Below are 13,203 nucleotides of genomic sequence, written 5' to 3'. Positions count from 1 at the left end.
AAGCCCCCGCACTGTAACACATGCTCTCTCCACCTTTCCTTTCAGCCTGTATGCAACCGGGCCATGTGTTTAGATTCCCCTACTGTATGCCATAATACAACCTTGTCTTGACCGAATCTTTTGAATGTGACATTGTTGTGAAAGGCCTTTGAGGGAGAGATGGGGAAGTATCTGTTAAGAGATGTGGGGTTTGAAGTCTGGCCTAGTTTGGCCACCTCAAATTCTATAACTGATTAGTTGGCTCATTAATTAATATTGGATTGATGAAAATGGTATGTTTCATGTAAAGGATTTGAGATCAACTACCAGCTCTGGTGTCATCCAAGATATGATCTGAAGAGATAGCCATCTGTGTCCTGGGAAATTGTCAAAAGGTCATAGATGTCATGGGCATCACTTTCACCTTGGCTTGCTTGAGACGGCACACCAAACTGTCCCAGGCTTACTCAAGCCAACAAAAATGTTAACTTTTGTTGCACATAGTATCACTTATTGCCTCATTAAATCCATGAATAACACATAAAAATGAATAACACTTTTTTTGGAACAACATCAAAGTGTTTCAGTCAGATTAACTGTTTCACTATCGTGATTCTCATTTCCACTCAAAACCAAAATCATCAAGACATTCAGATGAAGGTGCATTTTGACGCTGTATGAAAGACAGTGCTGAGTGCTGATAGTGATGAGTTGAGCAGCACATCAAACAGGTTATTATTGGTTGGCAAAGCTCCACAGCTGTCAGGTGCAGCACCGCAAGAGGACACTGTTTTCTCATTTGGAACATGAAAAAGAAAATGTTTTTTTTTCCCCAAACATGAATGAAAACACCGCTCTCATTGGCAAGCTTTCGTTATGGGAACGTGCCTCTACCTGCCATTATGAATGGGTAAAGTAGCGTTTTGTTGCTCAGCTATCTCACCAAGAACAAGTTGAGGTCATAGCCATCATGGCGGTTCAGTAAGAGAATAGTGTATTTCTTTTTTTTACCCATAAAGAGGGGTTTAGGATGAGTTATTGTTCCCTTTAATCTTATAACAGTAGGACATTTTCCTATTGCAATAATGTGATGTGGTCTACACCTTTATTGCCTAATTTAGTGCCTTTTAGAGGTTTGATTCACCTTAGTTTTAATCTAACACTCTCTTGAAATCTCAAAGACAATGTTGATAATTTCTCTCAAAATACACACAATTTCCCCCAATTTCCTGCCCATAGAAAAGCTTCCTGGAGACTTGTTGTCGTTAGAGGTTCTGTGATTAGCTGGTGACATAGAGGCTGGGAAGGGTTGGTAATTAGAGATAATGACAGGGAGTGTAAAGATGTTTGTTGTCCACCACCCAAAAGGGGCCTTTCCTCAAGTCCCTGCCGATTTGGAGGAAGCCAAAACAAGCCCTGCTAATTGCCGTCGCTCACTGACTTTGTAAGCACAAAGACAGCAGGAAATGTGTTAAATATAAATAAAAGGAAGCACAAGGTACCTGCTTCTGTTCAACAGACCTAATGTTGCAGATGAAAGTACACAGATGGCATAGCTACAACAGCACTAAGGCATCGCTCTGTGTCAGGAATAGTTTCCCCATAAATAACACTTTATAGATACTACATAAAACAGAATATAAAACATTAGGAATATCTGTGGACTTGCATGCATCCCTGGGAGAAGCCAAGGTTGTGAGTAAATAACAAGTGGGCGGGGGGATATCTTTACCTCACTCAGTCTGCAGCATTCCTCCATATACTCCTCCAGGCTGTCACTCGTCGTGCCTTTCCTCAGAGGCCGCTGCTCAAAGTCAACCCCTGTCATATCGTCACAGGCCCCTGTAGAGCACTGTCTCCTGGGCTTTGTGCTTGCTGAGTTGACCCCCTCAGTTACAGCCTTGTTCTCACCCAGCTGCTCTGAACCCCCTTTACCGTCCTCAGTGGGGTCCCTCAAGGCTGTGTGCTGGGCTCTCTCCATGTCTATGTCCTTCTCAGTTATATGAAGGTCTACCCTCTCAACTTCTGTGTTGAGTTCAGCCCCCGACTCCACCATATCACACTCCTGCACAGCACTGTCTGCAGTCATACATGGTGTGTCTCTCATATCCTCTGTTTGTTTGGTGTTAGAGCACTGGTCAAACATGAGGAGTGGATCTGGGGTAGGGACAGGAGTGTTGAGGTTACAGGAGTCATAGGAGGGTTCCCGGCTGTGGACCACAAAGCTCTGCTCCGAGCCGGTGGGTGTGGAGGGAGAGTTGGTTCCACTGGGCAGTTCCACCCCAGAGTCCTCTGACTCAAACTTGTACAGCCTGGAAAGCTGAGAGTTTGAAAAAATGTTTGACAGGTAGTCTGAGCTTGACTCCATCAGGGACTGTCCAGGCATGTTATCCAAGTCAGCATTCCCCTCCAAGCCTTTGACAGGCTCTGAGATGTCCTGCTCAGAAACTGACATGGTGATAGTGGATGAAGAATCAACAGCGTTGTTGAGGAGCTTCTCATGGAAGTTGTTGAAGAGCTTCATCTTGGTCAGGATAACCTCATTGTCCAGCACATTGTCCCCCTTTCCTGTGAATAATGAGAAGCACAATTAGTAAAACAGCCTTTTTTGTGCATTACCAGAGTTGCCTATTTCGAATGTTCCCACAAGCCACTTGAATTTCACTCAGTTATCCCCAATGAAATGAAATAAAATGCTAAATAAATACTTGAGTGAATGCCAGTTTTCAAGTGTTGCATAGCAGTACCCTAAGGGCTCCGAAAATACCATTATGTCAGAATGCTAACTCTTTCAAAATTAACTCTTTCAGATTACATTTTTTTACTTTTATTGACAACAGACTATTGAATATAGAATATCTGTGAACATCCCGAACACCTAATTACAATATCTCTTTCCTAGGGAGAGTGGATGTCAAAGAGTAAAATGTAAGACACAGAAGTTGAGAGGGTATACTCAAGCATTTGAAAAAATCTCTCTTCTTGTGTAAGCGGGAAGATGGTGTTTTTATTCCAAAAGACTCACAGTTGCATGTCCAATTCCTGTGCCCATGAATGACACAGATGTACTGTCAAACATAGATCCAAGAGGTTTTTGAGGATCTTCCTGTGAGGACTGGTTTTATACCATCCAGCATTCTTCAACTCGGAGGTACACAAATACCCTAGGGCACATTATTTGTCAGTGCCACACACTGGGCTGTCCAGCTTTGATCTTAAGGTCCAGTTAATACCATTATGGGGCACTCGTATGTGACATCTCCGCTTTCTCGCCACGTGCAATCTGATACTCATCGCTGTCAATCAAACATTCTTTTTTTCACTTACCTTGAATTCCAGAACAACAAACGTACATACCACCATATCCTTGAGCAGCGAAGAGGTTTTAATTAAATATTAGTATTACTCAATTAAAAAGGTTTAGCCTTGTGCTGCAAATCAAACCCATAAACCTTTCTGGTGTAACATAATAGTAGATTGTTAGATCAAACTTCAACAATAAAGAAGGTTTGGGGAATACCCACTGTATAAATTGAATATCTGGCCCATGGACATTTGAGATTAAAAAGTTATAAATCCAGTGATTTCCTTCACTTTAGAGGGGACTTTATTCAGGGGGTGGGGGTTGGAGGACACGTTTGTGAAAACTGAAAGACTAGTAAAACTAAAGTATTTTGAGTGTCAATATAAGTTGAATCCCAGTACCACTCACAGAAACAAAACAAAACGTTCTAACATGATGCCTACTTAAGGAGTTGTGGCGGGCCATTTAAGTATAAACACTAATAGGGTAATTGCATCTCTGATTGTTAGGAAATGAGGCAGGCGGACATTGTGATTGGAGGGGAAGAGACATGGGTAGGAGGATAAATAATGAAATTCACAGGAGCTCAGGCTGCGTTATGTACCCGAAACCTATTTGGCAGGAAATGAGTCATTGAGCTGAGCTGAGTACACAAAACTGATTGGAAGTAGGTGTAACCACCACGATTTATTAAAACATCAACTGCCAAACTATTTGGAGACAGGGACGTGTCAGATATAAAAGCAGCCAGTCAATTACATTGTAATAAATCATGACAGTGATACGGTTTCCTTCCTTTTGAAGTTAAATGAATGAGTTATTGCTTTATTTAATGATTTTAGTATGGAATTAAGTTTGACTTTCAGAGGGGTATATGAGCTGGAGATACCTCTACCATGTTTGTTTGCAGCTTTTTCTCACAAAAAAAACCCCCATCGTTTTTTTTATTTCACTGTGAATAACATCCACAAAAATCAAAACGCACCCATGTTTTTCATGAGAAAAAAACTGTCTGTTGTGTCTGTTGTGATAATATTGTTTTGAGAATGGATAGTGGCTCTGCCAAAACAATGATAGGACCAAATAAGATTGAAATGCTATCAGACTTGGTTCTGGCTCAGGTCTCTTCCCATTCAAAATGTCTGTGTTTTCCCAGTTATTTTACATGTACCGATATTGGCCAAAGCTAGTGAATCCAGGTATTGTGGAAAGGTTACGTGGGGTTTTCCAGATCACATAGTTAGCCTCTTGGAAAGATTCCTAAATGATACTTTTGCTCAGTGCTGTCAAGGTGGGCATTAACTTTAACATTAGTATCAGAAGACAATACTTGCATATACAGTAAAGCGTAGCCTACATGTGTCGTCTCATTCGAATCCCCAGTTTTATGTGTTCATAATTGTATGTGTTGCACATGCGTCATTTTGGTATGTCTCACTTGATTAGAATGAGATGTGTATTTTCTTCATGCCACTCCCATAGTGCTAATGTTACATGTGGAAAGAATTGCACTAGCTCAACTCAAGACATCGTATTCCCAAAACAAATTCTTGCAGAGGAGGCAAGGAAATATATTTCCTGTTTCCTTCAAATGGCGGGAAAATGTAGCACATTACTTTTTCCATCGTGGTCAGAGAAAAAGTACAACTATTTAGACACTGTTCAGGCCCTATTGTGCCCAAGATGACCAAACAACATCAGATAAAAGACTAGTATCAGTGTGGGTTATTTCTGAGGTAAGTCATTCTTGAACATGTCCCTGGAGTATACAGCCTTTGATCCAGCATCTACACTAAGTCCCAAACCAAGCTCATACAGAATCATATGGTGCTTCCCTGAATAAAACATAATAATAATAACACATTTAAAAACACACTGAAAGACACATTTAACCAAGCCCTGGCACTCCCAGAGGAACACACAGCATGGACACTCCTGAACCCTCAGCAGTCCAATCAGAAGTATGTAAATGGTTGTCTAGGATGGTCCTCAAGGTATGACTGTACTGTAAAACAACTAAGAAATAGCACATGCATACCCGTTTACAGCAGCTCCCTAAGCCTTGATACGGCTGTGGTCCCTTGGGGAGATACGAGAGACTGCAGTCCATGTGTAACTCTCCAGCAGCACAGCCCTGACTATCTCTTAATTGGCTTTATCAAGTCAGTCTACAGTCAGTCATGTTATCAACAGGAGTGTAATGGGAACTGGTGTATCTCACACAGTGGTAACAGATAAGAAGGAGTAGATAGTTAAAGAGCAACACTAATGATCTCCTGCATAGCAACTACTGTACTGCACTTCATCTTATATACTCTCAGAAAAAAAGGTGCTGTCTAGAACCTTAAAGAGTTCTCCGGCTGTCCCAGTAGGAGAATCCTTTGAAGAACCCTTTTTGGTTCCAGGTAGAACCCTCTTGAGTTCCATGTAATGTGGAACCCAAAAGAGTTCTACCTGGAACCAAAAAGTGTTTTCCTATGGGGACAGCCGAAGAACCCTTTCGGAACCCTTTTTTCTAAGAGTGTAGACAGACATACTGCACAATATGTAGGCTGTTGTATTTTGGGTTGAAAGTTACAACATTTTTGTATTTACTATACTGTAAACTAAAGCTCCCCAACTGTCCCGCAAAAATGCTTTAACATGCAATAAAATTGTAAACTACATTGCCTTAATGTTTAGCAGCTAATGTATTACTCCCACAAGCAGTCATTTACTCTATACTTAAAAGTTCCCCGACCTCCTAGGTGGGTCGTTCCACGAAATATGTGCCTTTTGCGTCCTTTTGACATTTTATGTAGAAATTGTGCACAAATATTACATTTTAAAAGCATGTTATATTAAATTAAATGAAGTGCCCTTTAATATAGACCACATGGAAAATTCAATAAATCAGATTTAGAATATGAATAAAGACTTGCTAAAGTGCCAAAATTCTGCATTTTGATATGTCCCTCTGTACATCCTACTGTATGTGAATTCTAGGAGGATTTTAACCCACTTAACCCCAACATTTCTCCATGTTTTCACCACCATTGTAAAGCCCTAGGTATTTTGTTGTTAGTTAAAGCAGGTGAGCTGGTTCTACTCTTTTTGGCCATTTTCTGGTATTTTGTCGAGAATAACACATTAACCCTGTTACCAATAGATAGACAGGCTAGAAATGTTTTTGTGAAGTTTGCATTCAATTGCCTCTCCCTGTTGCACACAAAAAGCTTCCATTCTCCCTGTCACAAGGGGATTTATGGCTGATTTAAGATGAACTCGTCAACCCCATGACATTGTTTGGCACTTACTATAGTCAATTTTAAATGTAACTTCTTGAGATGGGAAAACTCATTTTTTTATTAAGTGAACATGTGCTCTTTATGATAATATATTAAAAGTAGGTGAAATAAAACCTCAAAGGGCACCTAATTGGTGGAACAACCCAGGTATTGATATCCACTCGTCTTTAAAGCAGTGCTGGGCTTGTAATTGAGCACAGGGGTTTGCTGAAGAAGGGACATGTTCGCCGTTGGCCATGAGGAGAAAACAATCTGCATCCAAATCCCCCTGGATTTTCAATTAACCACCGAGAGACCTGGCTCTGTTCAGAGAGATCAAACAGCACCTCACCCAGCTCCAGGCAGCTTCGAATGTGAATAATGCAGTATATTGTAAGTAATCAGGAGTGTGAATATAGTGGAGTTATGTGTTTTGTAAAATACAAACAAGATACAGTTGTGTAGAGACCCTATTTTCCATTCCGTTTTCTTCCATAACCTCGACCACAAACTCTTTAGTCAAGAACTTATCTTTCAGAAGAAGTATTGGAATGACTGAGTTGGAGAAGTTTACCAGGTTTTGGTCAACTGGTTTTGGCTATAGGTTTTCACTCAATAGCCAACCGAAGTGGTAGTGTAGTGGTTAAGAGCGATGGGCCAGTAACGGAAAGGTTGCTGGGCTGAATCCCTGAGCCGACTAGGTGAAAAATATGTTGACGTGCCGTTAAGCAAGGCGCTTAACCCAAATTGCTCCTGTAAGTCACTCTGGATAAGGGCGTCTGACAAAAGACTAAAATGTAACGTCAAACATGCAAATGTTGCTATGTTTCAGGTTGCCTACATAGAATAAGCTTAGAGTAAACCAGTTGTGAAGTCCCTTTATCCAAGCCATCTTTTCTCAATCAACAACATTAAGAGAAAACTGATCTATTTTTCTGTGACTGAACACACCAGGAATTTATATTCCAAACCAAGAATGTGGAAATTAATAAATGCTGGAGATGAATAAAAAACATTCTGTAATGGATTAAAGTTAATAGAGACATTTGTTCCAGAAATGAGAATAACAACAATCTTTCTTTGTGAGAATAAACTTTTTGATATTTTCTGCTCTGTCTATGCTGTCTTATCGTAACATTTTTATAAATGCAGTAATTGCCAGTTCCTCTGAATTAGCAGCAGACAAAAACATGGGACCAGAGTGACTTTAATTACACACTGAAGTCACCTTGCTTATTCAACCATTTAATTCTACTTCTGCCATTGTGACACAATCTGCTTGGTTTGATCCCACAAATCACCAGGTCTTACACCCAAGCAGGTGTCAACATCTTCCAGGTTTCATCATAGAAAAGACAAAACAGATCTGAAATCCTACACTGTAATTGAACAGGCTCAGTGGAGTCAGCCCATTTCCAGCAAGGCTGAGTAACCCCACACATGTAATTAGGCTACACACTGTCCGCCCCGCTAGACTCGTATTTAGCCTCCTTTCTGTCAGAAATGACAGAGTCAGACATTTCGCCGCAACATTAATTTAACATCCCAGACGTCTAGTATAATATTGTCGTTCAGGTTGGCCAACCAAAAAAAGTCATTTGAAAATCAACTTCGCAATGATCTCACTAAAGGAGAGTTTCGATAAAGCAGATGGATTGCCCTGCTGCCCTCCCAAATGCCTGGAGCCTCCACTCTGATGTGAGAACAAAGGTTGAGGCTCCTGGGTGGCTGTCACTCCCTCACAGAGGGAGAACACATCCAGCCAGCACCAGTGTGTTGCCAGAGGCTGGTGGGATCGGGAGTGGCTAAAATATGTGCTGTAAGGAGAGGTGACATCCGTCCCTCTCATCTGCGGTGTGGGTGTGCGTGTGTGATTGTCTCCTCCATTATATATCACGGCTCCTCCCTGAGGTGTGTTGACCTGTGTACGTGCAGACTCAACATTCCACTACTGCTCTCTCCCTCAAGGGTAGAAGCTGGAATCCCAACAAACAGATGATTTGTTACTAGAGCATGACAGATTGTTGTTAGGCTGAGCATGTACATTTGAACTGAAAGTCTCCCATTGCTTCAACTAGGCCAAGAAGAGCTACAACTGAAGTTGTTTTCCACTCACTGAAAAGTGCGTATTCCTCAATAATTTTATCTACCCAAGTGTGCTCTTCCTAATGGAAGGGCAAGGCACATTAGCTCCCCACTGGCAACACACTGGTTGAATCAACGTTTTATCCACCACATTTCAATGAAATTATGTTAAACCAACGTGGAATAGACGTTGAATTCACCCAGTGGGTCAGGCTCTGGGCGATGGTATGTGTAAGCCCTGGGCTAAACTGTTCATTCAGTAAGTTCCTTGGATTCTAAGTGGAAAGGTCATAAACAGGCTGTGACAAGCCTGCAATTTTTACAGCCGGGGGGTTTAGCAGAATGTCCATTTTCTGTTAGCACTTTGGGTGGTCACAAGCCTGCTGGTAGACCTTCATGCCCGCTACTTGTCATTTAGTCACTATCATCATTTTTTGTTGTTGTTGCAAGTTTCACCCTTAAGTTGTTTATGAAGTAATGGTAACTGGAGGTGAATCCTCAAGAGCCACATTTATAATTCTAGGACAACACAATTATAATTCAATTGACCCATAGAAAACAACATTTTCCAACATAATTTCCACTGCAGTTCAGGTGACAGGACATATGGTTTCTATCTGATGAGGTGTGAAATACCGCCACACAACTTCCATCTCACTCCTTCCCCCCCATCTCTTGCCCATCCTATACCCAAGGAAACCAACCAGGTCTCTTCTCAGCTGCATGTCTCTCAACACACAGGCCTGGTATCTTTTCTCCCTTTCCACCTCTTCCTTGGACGTGGCGTCGACCCTGAGGAGGGATCCCAGACTCCCTTTATCAACGTGAGCTAGGAGTTAGCAGGGGCCCCGCTCCCCACTCCCCACTATCGGACGCCCTTAGGATAAGACAAGAATGTGCAGGAGCGCTAACGCAAGTAAAGTCTCCTTGGGGCCAGTTCCCTCCGACAGGAGGTCTGGAGTTTGAACACTCCCACAATCCCCCTCACCAACCAACTCAGTTTACCTCTTAATTGAACGCAAATCAACATGAATATGTTTTAATAGGTAATTCCCAATTTTGTTGGATGAATGAATCCTATATTGACACAGCCATTGGCTTTTTAACCTCTTGAAAAAGAAAAGGATGATTTTGCTGACCATCCATCCTCAAAAGTAATCCACGGAATGCAGATTTTTATGACAGATAACCCTATGAAATGGCAATTAATCCAACCACTAACAGGCATAGGCGTGTTGTCATTATTGTGATCATCATTAATTATTGTGGCAGGATCACACTGGAGAAAATAGGGCATCAAGACACAGTTCACACATATTTGAAGAAAATGTGTAGAGTACTCTGTCACTCCCTTCAGGTGCTCAAATTCCTCCGGATCTGAATCATTCCTGTCACTCTTTCCAAACAGGAGGATTCCATATAGCAGTGAATTCCACTAAGTGCCGTTCTGCCTGTTTCTGAGTCAGAGTGATGAATATGGGGAGAGGAAGAAGGGACACTTGATTTGTGGAATGCTACAATGTAAAAAAAAAAAAAGTCAAACATGACTAAGTATTTGCTCAGGGAAACTATGCACAAAGATAGAGCCAAGGACATTTTCTCATTGTTAGCTCCTTTTTCCCGAGAAGAATTACAACGTCATTGTAATTCACAATCAGTTTTTGAGACAATCCTCTTGCTGTGAACTAAAACAGCGATCAAATGACAACAATAGGACATCACGAGAATAGACCAATAAATGCCTTGTCCTGATGTACTGTTCACAATGTGAGCGTTATCTTTACAATGGGCCTTTTCTTCCAACCCCAGGATCATGACAAACAACGTGATTCCTGCCAAGGAGGGTCTAAGCTCTTCCACATCTACAACAATGCTGGGAATTTTCTGTCTCAGGACAAAACAAATTGAGGATCTGGGGGGGAACAATCCTTCCCAACAGGTGTGGAGGACATACTGTATATAAACTGAGATCGTTATCTGATAGAGGCGGATTCTTGGAATGCAGAGCAATGAGGAGTGGAAGAAGAAGGAGGAGTTACACTGTATCACAAGGGCCCCATAGATTATGTGACTATCAACACGTCCTAAAAACAACATATATATTTTTGACTTTTTCTTCCTGAAACACGCAACATAAAGCTTTTCGTCTGCTGATTACCATATGTAATATAATATTCTCCAGACACGAGGATGAGGGTTGAACGTGTTTCACAGTCCTGTAAAGAACAGATCCACAGCACAGACTTTTAATGTCCCTTTTCCGTTAGGTTTTGTTATTTCATGACACTGCTCAGTCTTGAAGAGTCAACCTACTTGCTCGTGGCACGTCTGTACAAGATGCCTTGCTTTAGCTTGGGGCGTATATAACAAACAGATGGTACATGGTAGATGGTAAATTCGGATTTTAAAAAATATGTCACTCCCCAATGGTAGCAATTACATTTATTGACATTGGAAAGCAAAAGTAATTGTTTTGTCTGGGCTTCAAAATAGAACCATGCTAGGCTATGTAATAATGCTAGGCTATGTTGCTTATTCTAATCAAGAGACCATTTATACTGTATCAAGTCCAGTTCTCTTCAGTCAGTAAAGTTCTGAATTTAGCACCTGCAGTTTCACAGCAAAGAAAATGTGTTGTCTTGCCCTTGCAGCCTTTTAAGTCTACCACAAAATGCATCCTTAGTCCTTAATACAACTACCAAAGAGGTAACGCGACCACTTTACTCTCCTCTGTTTACTGAGAAAAGTCCATGTGGATGTGAGTCAATATATGTTTGCTTTTGGATATGAGGAGTTGTTCATGTGATGAGACAATTAGTCTCCTAAAATCCAGATACCATAAAAGCCCACTGCTGTTAACTAAAGACACCCTCTACCTTCAGCCTGAAATTACACCTCTGTCTCCAACCACAAAAACACATCCAGCAGACACTCAAATTACAATTTGTGCTGGCAAATCCAGCTGCTACAGACAGCTGGTAGGATGAGACATCGTGATGGCATAAGAGATAGAGACAGGTTACATGAAGTGTACTATACCTTTCCTCCAGGGGGTCAGAATGGCAAAGGACTTCTGCCAGCTGAATACCATGCTGGCTTTAGTCCTCCTCTGGCTCATGAATGGAATTCCAGAGGTTCAGAAACTGCAGAAAAAGTTAGTAAAATACTCCCTCCTGCTCAGCCTAAAAAACAGCAGTCAAGCACTCCTCATCCCGTCTTGTTATTTGTCTTATTTTCTGCTTACTCCAGCTCCTCTGAGGCTCTCAATGTAAACTTCAGTGTTCAGTTCTGTGGTTGGCATCTGTTGTCACAGGTCACAGAGCTGAGGCTGTTCCCTGTTTGGGTCATGTTGCCTGACTGCTGCCTACCTGTCTGCCAGTCTGTCTGGTAGCCTGCCTGTCTGTGGCGTGTTGCGTCTGTATGTGTCAGTGAGCTTCACTCCTCCATCAGAGGAGAGAGAGGGGCCGGCCTCAACCGACAACACGCACAGAGTCGCTGGGAGGAGTGGCAGCCAGCCAGTGGGATGAGGGAGGGAGGGAAGAGAGGGAGGAGGGAGAGAAGAGAGGGAGGAGGGGGGAAGAAAGAGAGGAGGAGGGAAGAAAGGGAGGAGAGAGGGAATAGAGGGAGGAAGAAAGAGAGGAGGGGGAGGATGGGAAAAGACTAGGGAGAAGCCAGGGACTCATATTAAATAATAACAGATGGATAGGAGAGAGATAAAGGTAGAGGGGATCGATTGGCAGATAAAGTATTATTCACTGAAATATATAGAAGGATGGAAATGTTCTTAAATGTCCAATGCAGCCATTTTTATCTCAATATCAAATAATATCTGGGTAACAATTAAGTAACTTACTGTGATTGTTTTCAATTAAAATGGTCACCACTTTGTCATAGGAAAAGTGAAGGGGGGGGGGGGGATCTGCATCATGTGTCAATTATGCTATCATAAAACAGATCTGTTTCACTTTTGTTTCTCAGTATAGCGACAGAATGGAGAATGTGCTTTTCTGTCTTTCATTATTGACTCACATGGTCCAGGAAATACCAAAGCAAATGAATATGGATTGGATGATCCAGTCTGCCTCACAGTAGAGTTCCTAATCTTCTTTGACAGCAAAATAATATCTGCTGAAAGATTCTTCATTTTATCCCACTAGCTAAGTTTCCATCCAATTGGTGACAGACTTGTTGCGGATAAAAGGCTGTGTGTGATGGCATAGTGCAGATAAAAGTACCTTTTGCGGTTAAATTCCCATGTACCGAATAAACAATACAAGTTAAATGGGTTTCCATCACATTTTCAACTTTACTGATGGTTTTCTCACAAAAATGTGTTGCATTATATAGAGAGTGTGCCCACTCTGGTCGAGCCAACAGCTCGCAGATACAGTGCAGATATAGCCTACATGATGAGGTTAGTATGGACAAAAGAACAAGCTCATTTTTATTTGTCAAATGGCAGCCAAGCATCGATGATCATTTCACCAGAAAAAGACCCTCGATATTTATTGGAAATAAAATAAAATCTTTGTCACATGTGCCGAATACAACAGGTGTAGACCTTACCAT

The 13,203-nt window shown here is 41.6% G+C and overlaps 1 protein-coding gene across 1 annotated transcript in view; it reads right to left on the bottom strand.

The window, feature by feature from the left end:
- Positions 1-12,130, bottom strand: part of LOC129836273 (uncharacterized) — a 32,219-nt gene extending 20,089 nt beyond the window's left edge. Inside the window, exons 1-2 of the mRNA XM_055902211.1 lie at positions 11,674-12,130; positions 1,712-2,547 (exon numbers count right to left, since the gene is read on the bottom strand). Of these exons, the coding sequence (XP_055758186.1) occupies positions 1,712-2,547; positions 11,674-11,752 (915 nt within the window). The 5' untranslated portion in view covers positions 11,753-12,130. The remainder of the gene's footprint in view (positions 1-1,711; positions 2,548-11,673) is intronic.
- Positions 12,131-13,203: the final 1,073 nt, after the last annotated feature.

The sequence above is a fragment of the Salvelinus fontinalis genome, chromosome 37 (genome assembly GCF_029448725.1).
Source record: "Salvelinus fontinalis isolate EN_2023a chromosome 37, ASM2944872v1, whole genome shotgun sequence".
NCBI classification, from domain to species: Eukaryota; Metazoa; Chordata; class Actinopteri; order Salmoniformes; family Salmonidae; genus Salvelinus; species Salvelinus fontinalis.
This window is presented reverse-complemented; position numbering and strand designations above follow the sequence as displayed.